The sequence below is a fragment of the Callospermophilus lateralis genome, chromosome 8 (genome assembly GCF_048772815.1).
Source record: "Callospermophilus lateralis isolate mCalLat2 chromosome 8, mCalLat2.hap1, whole genome shotgun sequence".
NCBI lineage: Eukaryota > Metazoa > Chordata > Mammalia > Rodentia > Sciuridae > Callospermophilus > Callospermophilus lateralis.
Genome location: NC_135312.1, coordinates 18,983,949 through 19,005,953, shown reverse-complemented (window position 1 = coordinate 19,005,953; position 22,005 = coordinate 18,983,949). Strand labels below are relative to the sequence as shown.

General features: G+C 37.1%; 1 protein-coding gene across 3 annotated transcripts in view; it reads right to left on the bottom strand.

The window, feature by feature from the left end:
• Zcchc4 (zinc finger CCHC-type containing 4) overlaps positions 1-22,005 on the bottom strand; it is a 48,880-nt gene that overhangs the window by 6,923 nt on the left and 19,952 nt on the right. For all 3 annotated transcript variants that reach the window (XM_076864876.1, XM_076864879.1, XM_076864880.1), the window contains exons 6-10: positions 12,873-12,945; positions 9,791-9,941; positions 8,671-8,771; positions 1,651-1,772; positions 1,336-1,411 (exon numbers count right to left, since the gene is read on the bottom strand). In XM_076864876.1, coding sequence (XP_076720991.1) covers positions 1,336-1,411; positions 1,651-1,772; positions 8,671-8,771; positions 9,791-9,941; positions 12,873-12,945 — 523 coding nt within the window. The remainder of the gene's footprint in view (positions 1-1,335; positions 1,412-1,650; positions 1,773-8,670; positions 8,772-9,790; positions 9,942-12,872; positions 12,946-22,005) is intronic.

Sequence of the window (22,005 nt, the reverse complement as noted above, 5' to 3'; positions counted from 1 at the left end):
TGCATTAATCCATGCAAACTCAAAGCTCTTAGGCAAGGGCCTGACATGTAAAAAGTGCACCACACATGTTATTAGTTATTACTACAATTAATAACAGTGATGGTATCCATAGTTCAATGCCTTATTTGAAACATAATAATTTTTCCCTCAACAGACATACAAATCTAGTACTACAAATCTAGTACTCACTTAGTGACTTATTTTAAAACACTCCTAATTTTATCAGTTACACAGTATCATATGAAAATGAATTCAAGTAACTGTTGATGATGATGAAGGCTATTAAGTACTTTTAAAAGCCTGTTGTACTCTATAACTAGAAATAAAGTACTATTGTATTAAAATATACTTAGCTGGCAAGGATGGGGGGTGGATATACACTCAAGGACATTGCTTATTGGACTGCAAATTAGTACAACCACTCTGGAAAGCAGTATGGAGATTACTCAAAAGACTGGGAATAGAACCAGTCATCCCACTCCTTGGTATTTATCCAAAAGAACTAAAACCAGCATACAATAGTGATACATGTATACCAATGTTCACAGCAGCACAATTTACAACAGCCAACTTACGGAATGTGCCTAGGTACACATCAACAGACAAATAGATGAAGAAAATATTGTATATATACAAAATGAAGTTTTACTCAGTTACAAAGAATAACAACATTATGTCATCTGTTGGTAAATGGATAGAACCGGAGACATCATGCCAAGTAAAATAAGTCAGATTCAGATATTCAAGGGTCAAATGTCTTCTCTCATACAAGGAAGAGAAGGAAATAAAGGGGTGGGGATATTCTTATAAAAATAGAAGGGAGACCCATAGAAGAGAGGAAGGGAATCCAGTGAGACAGAATGGGAAGTACTGAGGAATGAAATCTACCAAAGTATGTTATATCCAGGTACAAATATACCACAAGGAATTCTACTTACATGTATAATGACAATGTACTAAATAAAATAATAATAATAGAAGAAAGACTGGTAGAACAAGTGAATGAAGGAGGGAGGACAGGATGGAAAGGGAAGGTACTGGGGAAGGAAAATAAGCAAACTATGTGCATGGACAAATATGACATATCAATTCTACTATGTATAATTACAATGTATCAATTAAAAACAAAATTTTAAAAGGAGTCTTTTTATAGATTAAGAATTAAGGGCCGGGGTTGTGGCTCAGCAGTAGAGCGCTCGCCTAGCACGTGCAAGGCCCTGGGTTCGATCCTCAGCACCACATAAAAATAAATAAATAAAATAAAGGTATTATGTATAACTAAAAAAATTTTAAAAAAGAATTAAGAAAAAAATACATTATATAACCAAACTGTACCTTGGATGTGCAAGAATCACAGTGCTCACAGTGTTGATTCTCAAGAGAAACATATCGTTGACACAGAGGGCAAAATCTAAAGAGATATGAAACAACTGCATATATTTATTGAGATTCACAGAGTAGATAAAAGTTTACAAAGCACTTGTTCCAGGAATTGGAGGTAATCAGAATTCAATTCAATATGAAATTATCGACCAAACTCAACAACAACAGAAAAATGAAATGACTCAATATTGAAAGCACTTCACTGTTTTAGTTACACATAACCATATTTTCAGTGACGTGAATTTCAAAGTCCTATTGTGATCTTACCTGTACCCTTCTTCAGTAGGAAGGATTATTTTGTTGGGTGGAATGTTTGTAAAAATACGCACAGGAGACTGTTTTCGACCCTTCTTTCCATGTTTATAAAGTGCATGATTGTCATAATCTACCTAGAAATTTGAAAAAAATTAAGGTAAAAAAATTTACTCAAATGAGCCAACATTTACAAAGCTTTTCAATCCAATAAACAAACAAGCTAATGCCAAGATGCAGGTTAAATCAAGGTACTTAATAAGAAATTCTTAAAAGTAACAGTTCACGGGCTGGGGATATGGCTCAGATGGTAGAGTGCTTGCCTTGCATGCACAAGGCCCCGGGTTCAATCCCCAGCACCACAAGAAAAAAAAAAAAAGGAAGAGCTTCTTACTTAATAATTAACAGCCCACAGAGTCCTCTATGGCAGTACAATTTCATCATAAAAAAGGTAAAATCTTTCATGACAAACTCATGTTATCTAATACTAAAGGTACAATAATCTTTTACCTAACACAACAGACTTTATTAGAAAGAAGAATTTAGCTTTTGGCCTTAAAAGACTATGCCTTCAAAGATATATGCTAGCTTTTTGGAGACTGAGTTCTTGTATGTGAAGTTGGCTAGATGTCAGCTTTCAGTCCACCAGGTCTCAGGGCGGCCTCACTGTGACCTCCACTCACCACAGGCCCTCTAGCATTCAGGCAGAGCACAGACTCAGGGGTCAGACAGTGGCTTTCCCAGTTACTTGTTATGTGACCTTAGGAAAGTTTACATATTTTCTATCAGTAAAAAGAGGGTTTTGGTTCCTGCCTTAAGGTTACTGTGAAGGTTAAGTGGGATTATGTATGTAAACACTTAAACTAGTGGGGGCACAAGGTAGAAAGGCAGAGATGAAGGGAAGAATCCACAACTAACAGGTGTTCTCCCCACAAAGACTATTTCAAACATGTACCTCTCCTGGCAAGATCCCTAACTCAACTGGCAGTTTCAGATTATCTTAAAAGTAAACTGAAACTGGGCTAAGGATATAGCTCAGTTGGCAGAGTGCTTGCCTTGCATGCACAAGGCCTTGGGTTCAATCCCCAGCACCAAAAAAAAGGTAAACTGAAGCTAACAAGCATGATTTCTACCAGCTTCTCGATTCCATCTATTATCCATCGAGTCTATTATCCACACACTTCTCAATCTTGTTTACAAATCCACTTGGCTCCTCAATCCATCTTTCTTTAGATCAGTTATTCTCAAAATAGATCAGTAAGATCAGCATTCCTGGGATCTTATTAGAAATGCAAATTCTCACCCCACCTAGGACCTAGCAAATTAGAAACTGAGTGGAGCTGAGTAGTCGGTTTCAGCACATCTCCCTGGCAAACTCAAATTGGAGAACCAATGCTTTAGATTATTCACAAGAAGACCGTGAGAATACCATTTTTAGGAGCCCAATACAGGTGTATTTTTTTTTGGGGGGGGGGGTACTAGGAACTGAACTCAGGGGCACTCAGCCACTTCAGCCATATCCCCAGCCCTATTTAGTATTTTTTATTTAGAGACAGGGTCTGAGTTGCTTAGCACCTAGCCTTTGATGAGGATGGCTTTGAACTTGAGATTCTCTTGTCTCAACCTCCCAAACCGCAGGGATTACAGGTATGCGCCACTGCGCCCAGCCCAATACAGGTGTGTTCTAACTTTCAAATAAGGTATAACGAATTGTTTTGATTCTGAACAAGAATACACTTAAGAATGTACAAGAGACCTGGTCTGCAAATTGGCTATTTAATAAATCACAAAAATATAAGGAACTGACAATGAAGAAGGAGATCTTTGAAGATAGATTCCTAGGTTCTCTCTCTAGGGCCTTGCAAGTTTAATGCCAATGCCCATCAAATTACAGATGAACACATTTAGGAAGGCCCGTCAACAAGCTTCAGTAGTGGAGGAAGCTAGGTAGAAAATGAGGAGCCTCAATGGATGATGTTTAAAAAACCCCAGGGGTTTCTGGCTGACTGCCAGCACTGTGAGCCCTCAGTCCCTCCTAACTGTAGAGTGTAGTATCCTAACAAGGGAAGTAACAGGTGGGACGGCATTTGCAGCCCAGCATTCAGTCATTACATTTTAAGAGACACATTGATAAAACTGGCTCATTTCTATTGAAAACAATGGGAATGAATCAGATTTACTGTTAACAAATTGGGGGTGTTTATTCCGAAAAGAGAAGACTGGGAGGGGCGGACAGCTATTTTACAACTGAAGGGGCGTCATATGGAATAGAAATTAGACTTATCCTTTATTGCCTCAGAGAATACAACTAGGACCAATGGTTAGAAGTTAATGGGAAGCATATTTTATCTCAATATGAGAAAATTTTCTAACGATTAGGGCTATTAAATAAATTGAGTTGCCTTGTAAGGCTATAGGACTCCGCTGGCTGAAAGCACTCGAGTGAAGCTAGATGACTGATCGTCATGAATTCAGCAGAGAGGATCATTACATTGGGAAGTCAGCCCAGGTTACCTCTGTTTCTTTCCAACTTTCAAAATTCTGTGAATACATGTTACCTATTACAGACTAAGATACGAAAATAGATTCTACTTCACAATCACCTTTAAAAAGTACCATAAGTACTTTGAAATCGTTTTAATGATTTAAATTCACAACTTTTCCCTAATGTACCACTGTGGATTTGAATATACAGTTCCTTATTTAAATTCAATAAAGATATTTTGAACATAAATTTATGAATGTCATAAGAAAAAAATCTGAGGGAATCTTATGAACATTTTCCAATGTTGGAAAATAATACTGTGGAAAGGTTTCTGGTACTTGGCCATCCTATGCAATGCAACAGATAGCAGATGGAAGACAGAGAAAAAAAGAACAATTTCTTTATGGGTACCCAAGGAGTCAGAGAATGTATGTGTCAGGAAGGTGGCTGATTGCTTGATTTTGCATAACCTAATTGAGATTATTATTATTTTTAAATGCGGGTTTGTTGTGCTAATTAACTATAAACATATGGTATGTAAAATGCATGCTGCTAGGGCAAATTAATGTACCTCTAACATACATCCATATTTCATAGATTCATCCACACAAATAAACCTCCTGTGGAAGTGCTGTAAAGCAAACACAATTTTGCAAATTGCACATCACTAGTGGTAGAGCTGATACACCATCTTCCCATCATTATCCCTGACATTTCACTCACAATGATGATGAGAGGCATTTTCAAATAGAAAATTTCTCCCACGAAACTGATTAATGTGATGAAGTACTGTATAGAAATGAGGGAAAGCACAAAATCTCTGCAATTCCTAGCTTTTAATTTGATCTATACGCAAATATCCTCTGTAACATGAGGGTGAAACTAGATATATGGAGAACCAAGACATTCAGGTCAACGAATATTTGTTTTGCACCTACTGTGCTCCAGGCATTATGTCAGGTACAAAGATTAAAGATGGAATACAAGTACTCCCATGACGCCCTGAGGACTGTTCTTTTAACTTCAACAGACACCAAAGGTCCCAAATGCATTTCACACACCCACCAGCTTCTAGTAAATCTTTCAGTTATATTCCCCGTATCTTAGGTAGCCCTTAGTTAAAATTCCCATGTGTCTCTTACCCCGCTTTCATAAATGTTTATTATATACTGAGTTTCAAGGTTTTATTTTTTTTATTTATTTTTTTTTCAAGGTTTTAGTTGACATCTTTTAATGTGCAATAATTTCCCAGAAATTCCTGTCAAAAGAGTTTCTTTTCTGACCATGAAGCTAATGTTGAAAGTTTTCTACGCAGCTCACTTCACAAAAGAGTAGCTTTGACAAAAGCAAACAGCTATACCTTCCACACTCCAGGTAAATGTCCCAGGTTAAACAGAAACAAGAGAAAAGAGAATGTTCAATGAGGAAGAGACGTGAGATCACCGGATTCACAAGTGGTAACTTTAGGACATGAACACTGCCACTCCCTGACTCTGAATCGATGGCAGACATCACTATTCAATCATGTTACTCTGCTGCTTGAGGCTGATAGCCTCAACAAATCCAGAAAGTCACTTCCATTTATCAGATTTAGCACTAAAAGTGAAACTTATTTACCATCCCTTTTCTGGTTAAATCTTTCTTTTTCCCAGACACAACTCCTCTCCCCTCCACTCCGGTACTGGGGATTTAACCCAGAGACTTTATAACTGTAAGGTACATTCTCAGCTCTTCTTATTTTTTTATTTTTATTTTGAGACGAATCTTGCTAAATTGCGGAGGCTGACCTCAAACTTGTGATTCTCCTGCCTCAGCCTCCGAAGTAGTGCCACTACCCTTAGCTCAATCATTTTATTTTACAGGTAGGGAAACAGGAACCTGGAAAGATCAAGTGACTTCCCCCAAGATTAAATAGCCTCTAAATGACACTGACTTTAAATCAAAATTTCTTTTCATTATTACATCCTTCCTTTATAATCTGTCCTTCATAATAACTCCTGGTTTTCTAGGTCTTTGATAACTATTTTATTCTGCACTTATCAAGTGCTTTATCACAAGCCTACATAATTTATATTTTATGAATATTTGTATCATTTATTCCTTCCATTTATCTGAAAAGTATTCCTAAAAAAGAGATTTAATGATTTTGGTTTTTTTATTGCACTGTGGCTTCAGGGCTTACAATCATTTTCAGCAATGTCAGAAAAACATGCCTAATCAAGATCTATGGAGAAAGATCTGTGAAGAAGGAGAGAAGACTCAAATTTTTCATTTGATAAAGGCTAATATTAAAGAAAAAAAAGTACCAGAAAATGAAGTTAAAGTAACAAAAGAAGAAAGCAAAAGGCTCAGAAATGAAATAACAATACGTCCAGAGACATTTTCAAAAATAAAAAAGAAATGCAAAAATCTCAAAGGGAGATACAGTAAACAAGATTAATATACCAGGATATGTAGTGAAATCAGTTTCTCCAACATGAGCACATAATGAGCAGAACTATTCTTACTCTTAGTAGGACTCATGAAAAAACTTAGGTTTTATAGATTTTATTGTCACTCGTCTTTCAAAAAAAAAAAAGACTTTTTACCCTGTCAGACACATGATCTAACAAGAACCTGTGTGTGTATATGTGTGCGCACACATGTGCACACTCACTAGGTTTGAACCCAGGGGCACTCTATCACTGAGCTACATGACACTTTTTTCTTTTTGAGGGAGAGTCTTGCTAAGTTGCCCAGAGGAGCCTAGAACTTTTGATCCTCCTGCCTAAGCCTCCCAAGCCACTGGGATTATACGCATGTGCCACTGTGCCCGGCTGACCAGAACCATTTTTCTTCAATACACTGAATTGTTTATAGTTATTTCTTTCTTTTTTTAAAGAGAGAGTGAGAGAGAGAGAGAGAGAAATTTTTTAATATTTACTTTTTAGTTTTCGGTGGACACAACATCTTTGTTTGTATGTGGTGCTGAGGATCAAACCCGGACCGCACGCATGCCAGGCGAGCGTGCTACTGCTTGAGCCACATCCCCAGCCCCTATAGTTATTTCTAATAAACTTGGGCCTTGCAACTATTCATCAAACTATCCCTGGATATTTCCTCAAGTTCTTGGTAACACAGGTTGCCCGAGTAAGCAGCACAGGAGGTTATGCCATTTGAAACTCTCTTAGCCACTGCTTTAAAGAACTCCTTTTCTTGCCCCTGTTATCATTTCAAACTCTTGTCCATCATGAAAACACTTATCTAAGTATAGATGCAACCATTATCTGAGGGACCTTGTCTTAGCCAATTTTTTTTTTTGGGGGGGGGGGGGTTGGGTGATGGTACTGGGAAATGGAACTCAGGGCACTGAACGACAGCCACATTCCCAGCCCTATTTTTTTTTTTTTTTTGTATTTTATTTAGAGACAGGGTCTCACTCAGTTGCTTAGCACCTTGCTTTTGCTGAGGCTGGGTTTGAACTCTCAATCCTCCTGCCTCAGCCTCCCAAGCCACTAGGATTACAGGCGTGTGCCACCGCACCCAGCTCAGCTAAATTTACGTCTCAGATGTCATGTAAAAAACAGGGCCAGAGGAAGAGATTTGCCTCATCGTGGGACTAACTAAATGACAACATTGCTGACAGCAATAGCCTCTACTCTACACTTGCAAGGGTTGAGGACGGGGTTCAGGCTTTTCGTGCATCCTCTCTGAAGCAGATATTCGTTATCAGTGTACTCATTTAACAGGTACGATGAGTTTGACAGAAGTCAAGTAGTCAGTCCAGGATTAAAACCCAGATCTCTTCAAATCCACAGTTCATGCTTTTTTCCATTTAATTATCCATCTGACATACATGGGGCACCTACCAAGTGCCAAGCATTGCACTAGATGGTGACTTACTGCCAGAGGCAGCAGGTGCTACTGGAAGCTGGAAGGAGTTACTTAGTTAACATCTCCAGGATACATCAGCTATCTCTGTATCACAAATGTCAACTCTAGAAACAGAAACTAAGACAAGAAACAGAAAACTGGATGCCCTAAAAAGGAGAGTAAGCAGCTTTGAGAGGAATTATGATGTAGTTTTTGCCTGAAGCAGAGCTCAAAAAGTCAAGGTTAAAATGGCTTATGCTATGCATTTTGGAAAGAAACCTGTTAATATGAATGGCTCAATAGCTATAAAAAATGCCTATTAAATTTGAGAAAGTAATCTCGGTTTTAGAAATCTATTTCAAGGAAGTTATATAAAAACTAGAAAAAATTATATGCATTAAAGTTATTTACAGCAGTGTTATTTACAGCACCTTAAAGGTAGAGAAGCAACCTGTAGTTCAAAAAGAAGGCTGTTAATGAAATAATCTAAAATTATTAAAATTTGTATTTTTAACAAGCACCTAGGGATTATAGACATTAAGAACCACAGGACAAGTTATACATGGCAATAATTTTAATGTATGACACAGCTCAAAGTATTTTAAATTACTAAAATCATGGACAGTCTTTGTCAGGATATTTATTTAAGCAAAATATCCATTCCCCAACCATTCCAGAAGACAAAATATTTACTATACCTGGTAATCCAGCATGCAAAAGCTGGGGAAAAACTGACAAATTCGGGACTCAAAAAAGTAAGGGAAAATCCAGAAAATGGGCAGCTCTTTGTGACTCTCATCTAATGGATCACAAAAAAGAAAAAGAAAAGAAGATAGCAATATTAAAGAAAAAACAAAACAAACAACTTTAATTGAAAAACTTTTGGTATTGGTAGAAATTTCAATCATGAAACACATTTCTCTCTCATACAAAAAAGAGAATGTTTACTACTATGCCATTTATAACTTGACCTTTCCCAAAGGTTAATGGAAATATTCTTTTATATCTAAAACAAAACACTGACTTTATCCACTCTGATTAATGGTCTTAGGAACAGCAAATATTGAAATGTGTAGTTGTCTGATAGTGTTTCAGATTTTGCTTGTACTGTGTCCCAAAACACAATAGTTGTGTAGCACAATTAATGGAGAAGCTTGATCCCGCAACTCCTGACTTTCTCATATTTATCATTTCACAAGCTAGAAGCTGTATCTTAAAAATATGAATGTACTACCTAATTAGATAATTACGTAAAATGCTTTGAAGTCCTAATCCACTCTAAAGTGAATAATTGTCCCCATTCATTAACCCACCTCTAGGGCAAGAATCTATGTGTCCTCAATAACCACTACTACTAGCCTACTGAATGTCCTATTTCCACACATCTCTTGGCAAGGTTCAGAGATCTGGGCCTGAGATTGGGTGGCCTCTTAAGAGCTCTGGGCAAGACTTTAGGAACAGGAAATGTAAGGCCTGTAGGGCAGACATATGTCTACTTTATTCACTTATGTATTCCTAATACCTAAACAGTATCTGGCACACAGCAGCCACTCAGTAAATATTTATTGAACAAATGACAAGCCATTGATGTTCTTCCAAAGGTATTTTACCTAAAAGCCATTTTAAAAACATATGATTAGGATAATACAAAGTGTACTACGATAATGAAGTCTGCCCCATCAGCAAGCAAGTGTGTTTTTAAAAAGAGAATAGCCCGAGACATGCATTTCCTATCAGTGCTCTGATTCACTGAGCTTGGCTAAAATTTGACAGAAAGTAGATACTTGTTTATTTTGTAGTCAGTAAAAAATTACACACCTTGGCTTTGACCTTCTTTCCACATAGCAATTAACTTCTTGAATGTATTAGCCAGAGGTTCAACCAAGCCACCAAAAGGAGGGTCTGTCACCAGAATGACTCCTTCACCTTTATCTTCCTGTAAAAATGCTCTGCATACTTCAAGGGCAGCCTGCAACAAATAAAATAAAAATTCATTTCTAAATTAGGACTGGAGAGAGGCACTTTATCCTATTTGGAGGAGAATGCATTAGACTCAGTCTCACTCTTAGTCCTGGAAACTTAAGGGAGTCACCCTGCCACTGCAAAGTCCCTCAGTGACATCCAAAGCCTGTCTTAGCCTGCCCCCCTCACCTTTCAGATTTTATCTTTGGGTTCCTTGATAAGCAGGTTTTTAAATTGCAAATTCAAATACCATCACTATCAGACAACTACACATTTCAAATGGTTAAATTAAAAAACTAAATTTAGTAACCTAAAAGAGAGAAACTCATTACCCATGAAAACTATCTAAAATGTTTAATTCAATTCAACAAACAGGAGCAGGGACACTGCTAAACCCTGGGGACACAAAGAAGAATAAGACAAGTTTTTCTCCTATCTGACTTGTCCACCACCATGAGTTCAGTTCAATAACAGCCACAAATTACCAGTCAAAAATGTTTTTGAGGATCAGATAAATGACAGGCTTATTTGAACATGCACAGTAAGTAAACAAACAAGTTCTCAACACAAAGCCAGGCTGGAAATGCACCTTCCCAAAAGGATGATGTAAGTGTTCCGTAAATGCAAAGCCAACGTTAGCTAGGATTTTTATCATCTTTTGCTCTGGGTGAAGTTAATAAGAGCTATACCTATCATATCATCTCCAGTCCACTTGGAAGCCCTTTTTCAAGTACCCGTTTACAGAAGTAAATTGGCACAGGACTTTAAAGTATAATGGCATTTTAAACTTCAATAACTACATGTATGTTCTAATAAAATATATATTGTTCTACTACTAAATCAAAAGAAGATCCAAATGATTCAAGGGACAAGGATGACCTCCCGGTAGAACTCCTAAAGCAGAGGACGCACATCAAAGTATAGCCATTTCACTAACATGAGCAAGGACATAAGACACAGATGAAATTGAAACCCTCTAAATTCCTTAGAGTTAAAAATAGAAGGAAAGAAAATAAAACAAGCTGTTTTATTTTGGATGTGAGGTATCCCCCTAAAGCTCATATGTGAGACGATGCAAGGTTTAAAGGGGAAATGACTGGGTTACAAGAACCCTAACCAAACCAGCACATCAATCCTGAAGGGATTAACTGAGTGGGGACTGAAAGTAGGTGGGGTGTGGCTGGAGGAGGTAGGTACCTGGGCGCATGCTCTTGGGTTTATACATTGTCCATGCTGAGTGAGAGTCTCCACTTCCTAGTACAAGGTCCTGAGCTGCCTCCTCCTCCATACCTTTCTGCCATGATGTTCTGCGTCATGTTATATCCAGAGCAACGGAGCTGACAGTCTATGGACCGAGACCTCTGAAACTGTGAGCTGTAAATAAACTTCCACCTCTAATTGTTCTTGTCAGTTCTTAGGCTACAAAACAGCTAACTAATACACAAGCTAGCAATGCCTAAACTCCTAGCTTATTAGAAAACATAAAAAATATATATTTTTTTGCAGGTAAGAATCAAGAATCATGGCCTTCATGAGTTCTGAGGGTTCTAGTGTTGGCTACCTCTAGGAGACAGAAGTTGCTTATGCTAAGGTCCACAGCAACTGGGCTCTTCCCTTCACCTCAGTTCATTACAGGGCGTGCCTGGCATCTTAATTAGTTTGGCATCCTTGAAGCCCCCTTACCATTAAGGCATATAACATCTTTTACACTGGGTTGCTATGATAAATCCCTGTGAGGGGAACTCTTGCTTTTTAAGCAACTGGACCAGAAAGTGCTGAGGTACAGCACCTGAGTGCCCTGTGAGCCACAGAGATGCTGGTGAACAGGCAGATATTTTGCCAAGGGATGGCAAATCTCCATGGAGAAACTTTTCCTGCATAGGCAGGAAAAGACTGATGAACAGTCTTCTGTAGATCAATCTCTACAATTGCAGGGCTAGCTAGAGGCTGCTGCTAAAATACAGAGTAAGGAAAGATGAGGTGGGCCACTATATTCTTTGAGCAAAGATAAAGTGGGCCTCAGCCATAGCAGTTTATCTGACTCATTATTTCAAAAACTTATTACAAGGTAATTCTATAAATTTTCAATAGTAAGTTGCAGAGTTTCCTAGAAAAAGGCTAACAACATGATACTTTTTGAAAATAAGTGAAATTTCTAGCCAACAGTTTTTTAAATGTAATTTTACCCTTATTTGTATTTATTATTCAAAATAAAAAAGGAAAATCATAGTTTGGTATTAAAAACAAATACCGAAACACCCTAAACCACTCTGCCTACTTTCCCATCACTGTCATGACCTGTCCTCCCGGCTGCAGTTTGAAAATGGCCATCTGGACTCCCCCACAGCAATATCCCACCAGCTCCACAACAGCCACGTTTCCAGACATCCCTTCCAAGCCTCCCTGCTCTGTTTTGGAGGATGGGAGAGAAATGGCTGCAGGCTGTGCACAAGGCAGTTTTAGCTCCTCCCTCTCGGTCCTGTTTCCACTGGGGCAATGCCTGCACAGTGCCCTCCTTATCCCCCCTTTCCCACTGCCACAGCCCTTGCTGAGTAGTCCCTTATGGTACAAGGTCAAGCAATTTTAAACTCCCCACCCTCCTTCACACTCATCTGATCAGTTCTCAAATCCCAGTTATCACTAACCACATAAACTCTGGGAAACAATGAAACACATCTAATTCTAAACGTTATTTATTTCAGTACTTTATTTTAATGGCTATCGTGGCTGAAAAATAATGTGTCCCAAAGCTAAATTGTTTCAAATTAAAAGAGTGCTGTATTTATTAAATCAGGAGACTCATTTTTCAATCCCAACCAATAATATAGTTTTTGTTTTCATTGAACCTAGGGCCTTGATAGAAAGATAACAAAGGAGATAATCCTGAATTTGTTTTTCTGAAATAAGAAAAGCAAGAAATAAGGGTAATAATCCTTACCTTTCCATCAAAGAAATGATGGTTAAACATGTTATAATAGCAAAAGCTATCTTCCATATAAAACTGTGAATACCTGTAAAATAATTTATTATTGGAATTACTTGTCCAGCCACAGCCACACAGTAAGTAAATATTAACTAAACTACATTTTTTATTTAATTAATTTATTTATTCTAATTTGTTATATATGACAGCAAAATGAATTTCAATTCATAGTACACATATAGAGCACAATTTTTCATGGTTGTACACAAAGTAGAGTCACAACATATCGTGTTCTCATACATGTACTTGGAGGGTAATGATGTCCATCTCATTCCACCACCTTTCCTACCCACATTCCCCCTCCCTTCCCCTCACTCCCCTTTGCCCTATCTAAATTTTCTCCATTCCCCCCATGCTCCCTGCCATCCCCACTATAGATCAGCATCCACATATCAGAGAAAACATTCAGCCTTTGGTTTTTGGGGACTGGCTTATTTAGCATAATATTTTCCATTTCCATCCATTTACCTGCAAATGCCATGATTTTATTCTCTTTTAATGCCAAGTAATATTCCATTGTTTATAATACCACAGCTTCTTTATCCATTCATCTACTGAAGGGCATCTAGATTGGTTCCACAGTTTAGCTACTGTGAACTGAACTGCTATAAACATTGCTGTGGCTGCATCACTATAGTATGCTGTTTTTAATTCCTTTGGGTATAAACTGAGGAATGGGATAGCTGGGTCAAATGGTGGTTCTAGTCCAAGTTTTCCACGGAATCTCCATACCGTTTTCCATACTGGTTGCACCAACTTGCAATTCCACCTAAACTACACTTTTAAACTACAAATCACTTTCATAAAATGAACTTCATGATTTTTAGTTTTTTGAAACAAATAACACTTTCTAAAAGTTTCAGGGACTCTTAACAATGAATAATGAACTGAAATTATTTTCCCAAGTTTAATAAACCAGTGAGAAAAGTATAGACTCCTCATACATGAAACACACATGTTCCTGTGGACCAGGAGACTATATATAAGCAACTGGATTACTGACAGATTATTATACAATTTAAACTTTCAGTTGGTTAGCAATTAAAATATATCTCTCATGGTTAATAATTTTAAGGAAAACACTAAATCAACATTTCTGTGCTCCAGCTGTTAATTATTTTCTTCTGTGGTTAATAAAAAAAAAAGAAATAATGCAATTTTTCTTGTCTAATGCAGATTAGTTTAATAAAATATGCTTCTCAATATCAGAGAAAAAGAAGTATGGGCATTCATGTTTATTGAATTAGTACCAGAAAAGAGGGACATTTATTTACTGAATGAACTATTTTATTTTTCTAATGTACTACTTTAAAATGCCATCATCAATGAATGAGAATAACAGCTTTGGGGATTAACATTTTATAAATTCTTGCTAATTTACCGGGCTAAACTCTTACCAATTATGGTTTAAATTTGCACTTATCTGATTACTTACAAAGCTGAGTTTTCTATATCTCTTAGTTATATCTGTATTGTTTTCCCCATTTATGCAAACAGGTCTTATGGTCTTTTGTGCTGATTTCCAAGCTTTTCATACAATATAGAAAACTTTGTTATCATAAAAGAATTTTGAATGTTGTCTGTTTTAAGTAATTCATAGATGAATCACACCATCTTCCTTGGGATTCACAAACCATTGGAAAGAATGAAAAAATCAGAGCCACATTCTTTTTCATTTGAAATCTGACCAAACCATGAGAGTGGCATTTCTCTGCTTGTATGGTTACTCTCAGTCACCTGCCCCGCCCATTACCAACTGAGTGTCCACCATGAACACTTAGGACAGACAGCCCAGGCTTATTCCCTTCCTGTTCCACTGAGGTCAAGAGCACAGGTTCTACAGTCAGACCCCTGGTTTCAATCTCTGTAAGCAGTTCCCTTACACACTGGGCAACCACAGGAAGTTAGTGAACCTCTGTGAGCTCCAGCTTCTTCATCTGAAACATGGGGAAAATAAGTTTTTACCTCAGAGGACTTCACAGAATAAATGAGATAATGTATGTAAAGTGTTTCATACTGGCTACATAGAATATACTAAAATGCTAAATAGTATTTTTTTTAGTAAATATCAGCCATGAAGATTTATGTCTTAATGTATCTTGTGTTACAGAATTACTTTTATGTTCAACAAAATATAACCTAAACTTTTTTCTTCCTAATTTGTGGAGATAGAGTAACAGCTGTTCACTATTCTCTGTAAAATATACTGTAATGTCATTTATGATACTGTTAGCACATCTGCTAATTTCATAAAACATTAATTTGCACTGAATAAACAAAAGGCTTGGATAACTGAAAAATATTTAAACCACATATTGTAACCTAATAAACATTCCAGAATCTGTAAAGCAATGTTAATAATCACCAGTAAACAAATACATCTTCCTATTTAACTAAATTTTAAATACCAATTTTTTTAAAAAGTACTTCAATACTAGCACAGCTATGGGTCAACTATTATTCAAGGATGTTCTTGTTTCTTACACTGCCTTGGGAGTAAAGCAAAGGAAAACAGAATCCCCTTCTAATTTAATCTCATTTTTTTCATTTCTTGACAGAGATACAAGAGTTGTTTTTGAAAATTAAAAGAGAAAATTTGATTTGCCTAAAATTCAGTACAGCACACCTGTCCAAAACATTCTGGGCAGCAGTGTGCAAAGCCAGAAAGAGGGGGAAAAAAAAGCCAAGAGACTTCAGTTCTCAGTTTCCATCAAGTACAAACGAGGGAGCATAATTATTCATATTTTAAATTATAAAAAAAATCACTCAACATTCCCCTCTTAAAATGAAATTGGTCACAAAGAATTACTCTCTCCATTGAATAAAGCAAATAAAACCAATCAGAAAAGCATGCACTTGAAACAGCTCAAAAGGACATTCATTTAATTTGGCCATTCATTCTCTTTAAATGAGAGTCAGTTACCAAGTGTGAAACATGCTCTACCCACAGGAAATGTAATCAAGAGCTGACTAAAATTAGTTCATAAAATGAACCTAAGAAATTCATTTTTTGATATAACTTTATTTGGATAATAGTTTGCCAAATAGAGTTTCACATCTTTCATGCTAAAATTAGAGCACATAGAAATCCATCTTAGCAAATGTTAACTTCATATCTAACAACCCCTGAAAAGGCTATTTATAGTCCACATGGAGAAGGCTGGAGTTGAGGCAGTCCTGCAGCCTGGGACAGATCTTACATCAGGCAATGAGAAACCAGAACCAAAGTATCCAAAGTAATTATTCATTGCCACTCATACTCACTAGATTCTTTTCCTGATCTAACTGTGTGTAGTCTTTGAGAGAAATCTGAACCAACCACAGCTCCATCATACTGTAAACATAGACCACACACGGGGTACACTCCATGCCCCCAGATATTACAAAAGACGAAGTAAGTGTGAAAATCTCATGTTCAAGGACTAAAAGACCAAATTTCTTTTTCTTTTCTTTCTTTCTTTCTTTTTTTTTTTTTGATGGGTGCAGTACAGGGAATTGAACCCGATAATACTCTACCACAGAACCACATCCCCTCCCTTCCACCAAGCCTTTTTTTTATTTTGAAACACAAAGTTGCCCAGGCTGGCCACTAACTTGCAATTCTCCAGCCTCAGACTCCTAAGTCACTGGATTTAAAGGCATGTGCCACCACACCTAGCTGGAAGACAATATTAAAATAGCAATAATCTCTAAATTAATCTTAAACCATATGCAAAAAATCTCAGTAGGGTGGCCACAGTAGCACTTGCTTATAATTCCAGTTGACTTGGGAGGCTAAGATAGAAGGATCACAAGTTTGAGGCCAGCCTCTGCAAAGCTTAGCAAGACCCTGTTTTATTCATTTTTTGTTTGTGTGTGGTGCTCGGGATCAAACCCAGGGCCTTGTGCATGCAAGTCAAGCACTCTACCAACTGAGCTATATCTCCAGCCCCCTTTTCAAAATAAAATATAAAAAGGGTTGGGGCCATAGCTCAATGGTTGAGCACCCCTGGGTTCAATCCCTAGTACCACCAAAAAAAAAAAAAAAAAAAAAAAAAAAAAAAATTGTAGATATTGACAGGCTGATCCTAAAATCTACATGGAAATGCAAAAAAAAAAAAAAAAAAAAACAAACAGAATAATTAAAACTACCTTGAAAAAAACAAAGTTGAAAGACTCACATTTTCCAATTTCAAAATCTACTATAAAGCAAAATATATAAATAAAAACTATGTGGGACTGGCATAAAAATAGAAACAGACTAGTGGAATAGAGTCCAAAAATAAATCCGTATACTTATGATCATTAGTTTTGCTTAAGATATGTAGGCCATTTTATTCATTCATTCATTCATTCATTCATTTATTTTCTGTTTGTTTGTAGTGCTGGGTATTGAACCCACAGCCTTGCACATACCAGGCAAGTGTTCTACCACTGAGCTACACTCCTCAGCCTGGTCACTTAGTTTTTAGTAGGGTGTCACAACAATTCAATGGGAAAAGAACAATGAGGAGTCACATGCAAAAGAAAGAAGATGAACCCCTACCTCAAAGCACGAATAAAAACTGGCTAAAAACAGATCTAAGACCTAAATGTAAGAGCAAAAATTGTAAACCCTTAGGATTAAACATAGATATAAATATTATGACTGGATTTAGGAATCATGTCTTGCACATGACACCTAAAACACAAGGAGGAAAACTGGACTTCACCAAAGTGAAAAGACAACCCACAAAAAAAGGAAGAACATATCTGCAAATTGTAAATTTGATGAAGGTTTAATATCCAGAATATATTACGAACTCTCTGAATTCAACAATAAAAAGGTAAACACTTAAAAATGGGTAAAGAATTGAATAAATATTTCTCCAACAGGTAAACAAATGGCAATGAGGAGATACGCTCAACATCACCAGTCATCAGTGATTGCTAATCAAAACCATAAAGAGCTGCAATTCAAAAAGATGAATAGTAAGCATTGACAAGGACATGAGAAATTAGAACCCTCATACATCCTGGTGGGAACAGAATGTGGCATGGCCACCTTGGGAAACAGTTTGGCAGAGCCTCAAGAAGTTAAACCTAGCCTGGCACATTGGCACCCACTTACAATCCCAGAGACATGAGGATTCAAAGTTTGAGGCCAGCCTGGGCAACTTAGCAAGACCCTGTCTCAAAATAAAATTAAAAGGGTTATGGATATAGCTCAGTAGTTAAATTTCAAATTTCATCTATGGGTTCAACCTTGAGTATCACAAAAAAAAAAAAAAAAAATGGTTCAATAGAGTTAAGTTACCATATGACCCCAGGCAATTTTACCTCTAGGTATGCCTGTTATGTGTCTTCTCAAAATTCTTATGTTAAGTCCTAATCACCAATACTTTGAAATCTGACTATGAGTGACAGAACCTTTGAAAGATGATTAAGGTAAAATGAGGCCTTTAGAAAAAATTTGGACACAAAGACATCAGAGATGAGTGTGCATTAAGGACCGCGAGGAGACAGTGGTAAGGCAAGCCAAGAAGAGGGGACTGAGAGAAACCAAATGTGCTGACACCTTCATCATGGACTCCCAGCATCCAGAACTGTGAGAGAACAAATGTCTGTTGCTGAAGCCACAGACTGTGGTATTTTGTTTTGGCAGCTCTTACAAACTAATACAATACACAAAAGATCAGACTACATGTCTATTTTATACAAATATAAAACTCATACAAATGTTCATAGTAGTATTACTATGTCAAAAAGTAAAAGCAACCAAAATATCCATCAACTAATGAATGGATGATTAGTCAGCTTTGTGTCACTACAATGAAATACCTAGGAAGTTAACTTTACATTGAGAAAAGGTTTATTTAACTCATAGTTTTACAGGATGAAAGTAATTTGGTGGCCATCTCTTAGTTACATCATGTCCTAAAAGAGATGGAAACGGTGGCTGCATGTGCAGACCAATGTAGCAATTTGACTATATCAAAACAGAAGCGGGGGTGGGAGGGCAAATTCAGGCTTTTATAACAATTCTCTGTGAGAATTGCCAAGGAGTCTCACAAAACCTGCCTTCCAAGGGCAAACCCTGACCAAGGACTCCCACGAGGCCACTCCTCCAACTTCCCCTAGCACCACCCTGGAACCTAAGCCTTTAACTTATGGACCTCTGGATATCTTTAACACCCTAACCACAGCAACGGGTAAACAAAATTCCCTATATCCATACAGTGGAATATTATTTACCCATAAAAGAAAAATGGAGTACTGATACATGGATGAACCTTGAAAAAATTATGCTAAGTGAAAGAAGCCAAACTCAAAAGATCATCTACTGTATGATTCTACTCATATGAAATACTCAGAAGAAATTAGACCACGGCTGCCCAAGGCTAGGGGTTGAGGGATGGGAAGAGACTGATCACTAGGAGAGCATTTCTTTCAAAGGTGATAAAAATGTTCTGGAATTAGTGATGATGGTTCTACAACCTTGACAAGATACTGAAAACTACTGTTTTGTCAGTGTTGAAATACATTTTTAAAAAATAAAGAAATATGCTGGGGCTGGGGATGTGGCTCAAGTGATAGCGCGCTCGCCTGGCATGTGTGCAGCCCGGGTTCAATCCTCAGCACCACATACAAACAAAGATGTTATGTCCGCCGAAAACTAAAAAATAAATATATATATTAAAAAAGAAGAAATATGCCTAAAATATAGCAAGTGGAAAAAAATACTATATGAATCTACTTTTAAAAATGTTTATATGCTTAAAAAAATGTAAAAACCCAAATCCAGAATGTTTTGGGTGAATTAAAGATCGTTCTCCTTTAAAAACTAAGATAATATAAACCAGATAGTCCTGCAATTTGAACAATTTCCTTGACTCTGTGTGTGTGTACAGAATAAATTTACATATATATGTTATATACTTACATATGTAAATATAAACAGACACACACATATATACATTTGGGGGGGACGGGTATGGTATGGGGGATAGAACCCAGGGTTTGACACATGACAGGCATCTTCTTAGTTTCTTTCTGCATAAATCATTCCAACACAACTATTTTGTGGTAGGTGGGGGATACTAGAAATTGCACCGTAGGATGCTCTCTAGCCTTTTTTTTTTTCTTATTTTTTAAACTTTGTCTTTCTGAGTTGCCCTGGCTGGGCTTGAACTTGCAATTCTCCTGCCTTGGCCTCCAGAGTACTGTGATTACAGGCCTGAGGCATAATGCCCAAATCCACCACAAGAAATCTTGCCGTTACAAAAATCAAAATCATTATATGACTTTTAATGTAACTCAAAGAACTATATACTATTAGAAAGATAACACTGTATGCTTTTCACTGAAGGTGCCAAAAGTAGGAGAGAGTGTTCTTGAAAACTGTGTATTTTGTCCTGAATTATTTGATTATGGACATCTGGTTTGTTTTATTTATTTATTTTTTTCTTCTCTCTAGCAATTGAATCTCCCCTCTTTCAGTCAAGCACCTCTTACCTATGGAAAACCTACTCTATGTGGCTGGTCCAGGGCTGGCCCAGGCACAGTGATGGCTGTGACCCAGGCAAGCTGACTGCACTCCCTGAGTTCTGCTGCTGCAGACCCTGGGAAAGACGGCTTCTTTCCACCATCACACTGGCAAGCTGAGACTGTACACATTTAACAGTGCTGTCAACAAAGTCCCAGCATACAAAGGAAAACTGTCTACACAGAAAAAGAACAGGAGAGAAAGAGCACTAACGACACAATGTGAGGCTTGGGTTCTCGCCTGGACTGAGGCCTGCTGGGTCCTAGACCCCAGGAATGAAAACCAATAGTTCCTGCACATGATTAGATTTCTGGAACCAACCAAAGATTTCCAACTTGTATGAGTACCTTACTCTAAATATATAAATAACCTGGAAACAGTTTTCAATTTATCTGAAAACCTTTGTGGCACAAGAGGGGAGGGCAGAGGGAGAAAGAGAGAGAGGGATCACGAGAGAGATGATAGACTACATAAGAGAGGCTTATATACAAGTTCAAAAGCAAAGTTATCCCCAGAGGATAACCTAATTTTTAGAGCCAGACTACCTGGGTTTGAATCCTGGCTTAGCCATTTACAAACTGTGACTTTATTTCACTTCTTTGTACCTCGGTTTACTCATCTGGAAAGCAAAGATAATAACAGCCTCCATCCTATACATTATGAGGAATGAGTTAGAATACACCTGACGTGGGACACACAATTTAGAAAATACCAGCTACCATTAATATCAACATGATAAGAACCCAGTAGTCAAACTTCTACCTTTAAAACAATGCATTTATAGTAACCTTAGGAAACGAATATAGAATTTTTAGAAAAATTGACATACCCATAGGGTGGAATATTTTCTGGTATAAAAGTAATGAGGTTGTTATGCACTAAGATACATATGAGTATTGAAAGAAGTCAGACACAAAGGTCATTAATGAGTGATTCCATACCAAATGTCCATAACGGACAAGCCATAGAGACAAAAGTGGTTACCAAGGTAAGTGAAGACAGGGTTTATTTCCAGTGTGATGGAAATATTCTAGAAGTAGAGAATGATAATGATTCCACATACAGTGAATACATACAAAACCCACTTAAAAACATGATATGAATTCTATTTCAACTTTAAAAAACTAAGTTGTCTTTACAAAGAAATCTGTATTATCATTTTGCCAAGGATCACTTGTGTTGAGCAGACTTTAGCTAACTGTGCTAGTCCTGTTAACAAGAAATCAATAGATAACAGGTAAACGCTGTTAATGAGGAATGAGATAGTATAAGTAAGGTCTAAAAAATGCAGTTGCTTATTTCAAGCAACATAAAATTGATTTAGGGACTGGGGATGTAGTTCAGTGGTAGAGCACTTTCCTAGCATGTATGGACCCCCCACACACACCAAAAAAAAAAAAAAAAAAAAGGAAAGATGGAAGGAAGGAAGGAAAGGGGAGGGAAGAAAGAAGCAGAAAAAAATGACTTAGAAAGCTAAAGAAAAATAAATTACAAAAGTAATACTGTTTAATGTAACATTTTACACTTTAAAAATCAGTCTGCCCTGTTTTTAGGGAGAGAAAGCATATCTGATTTCATAGATTC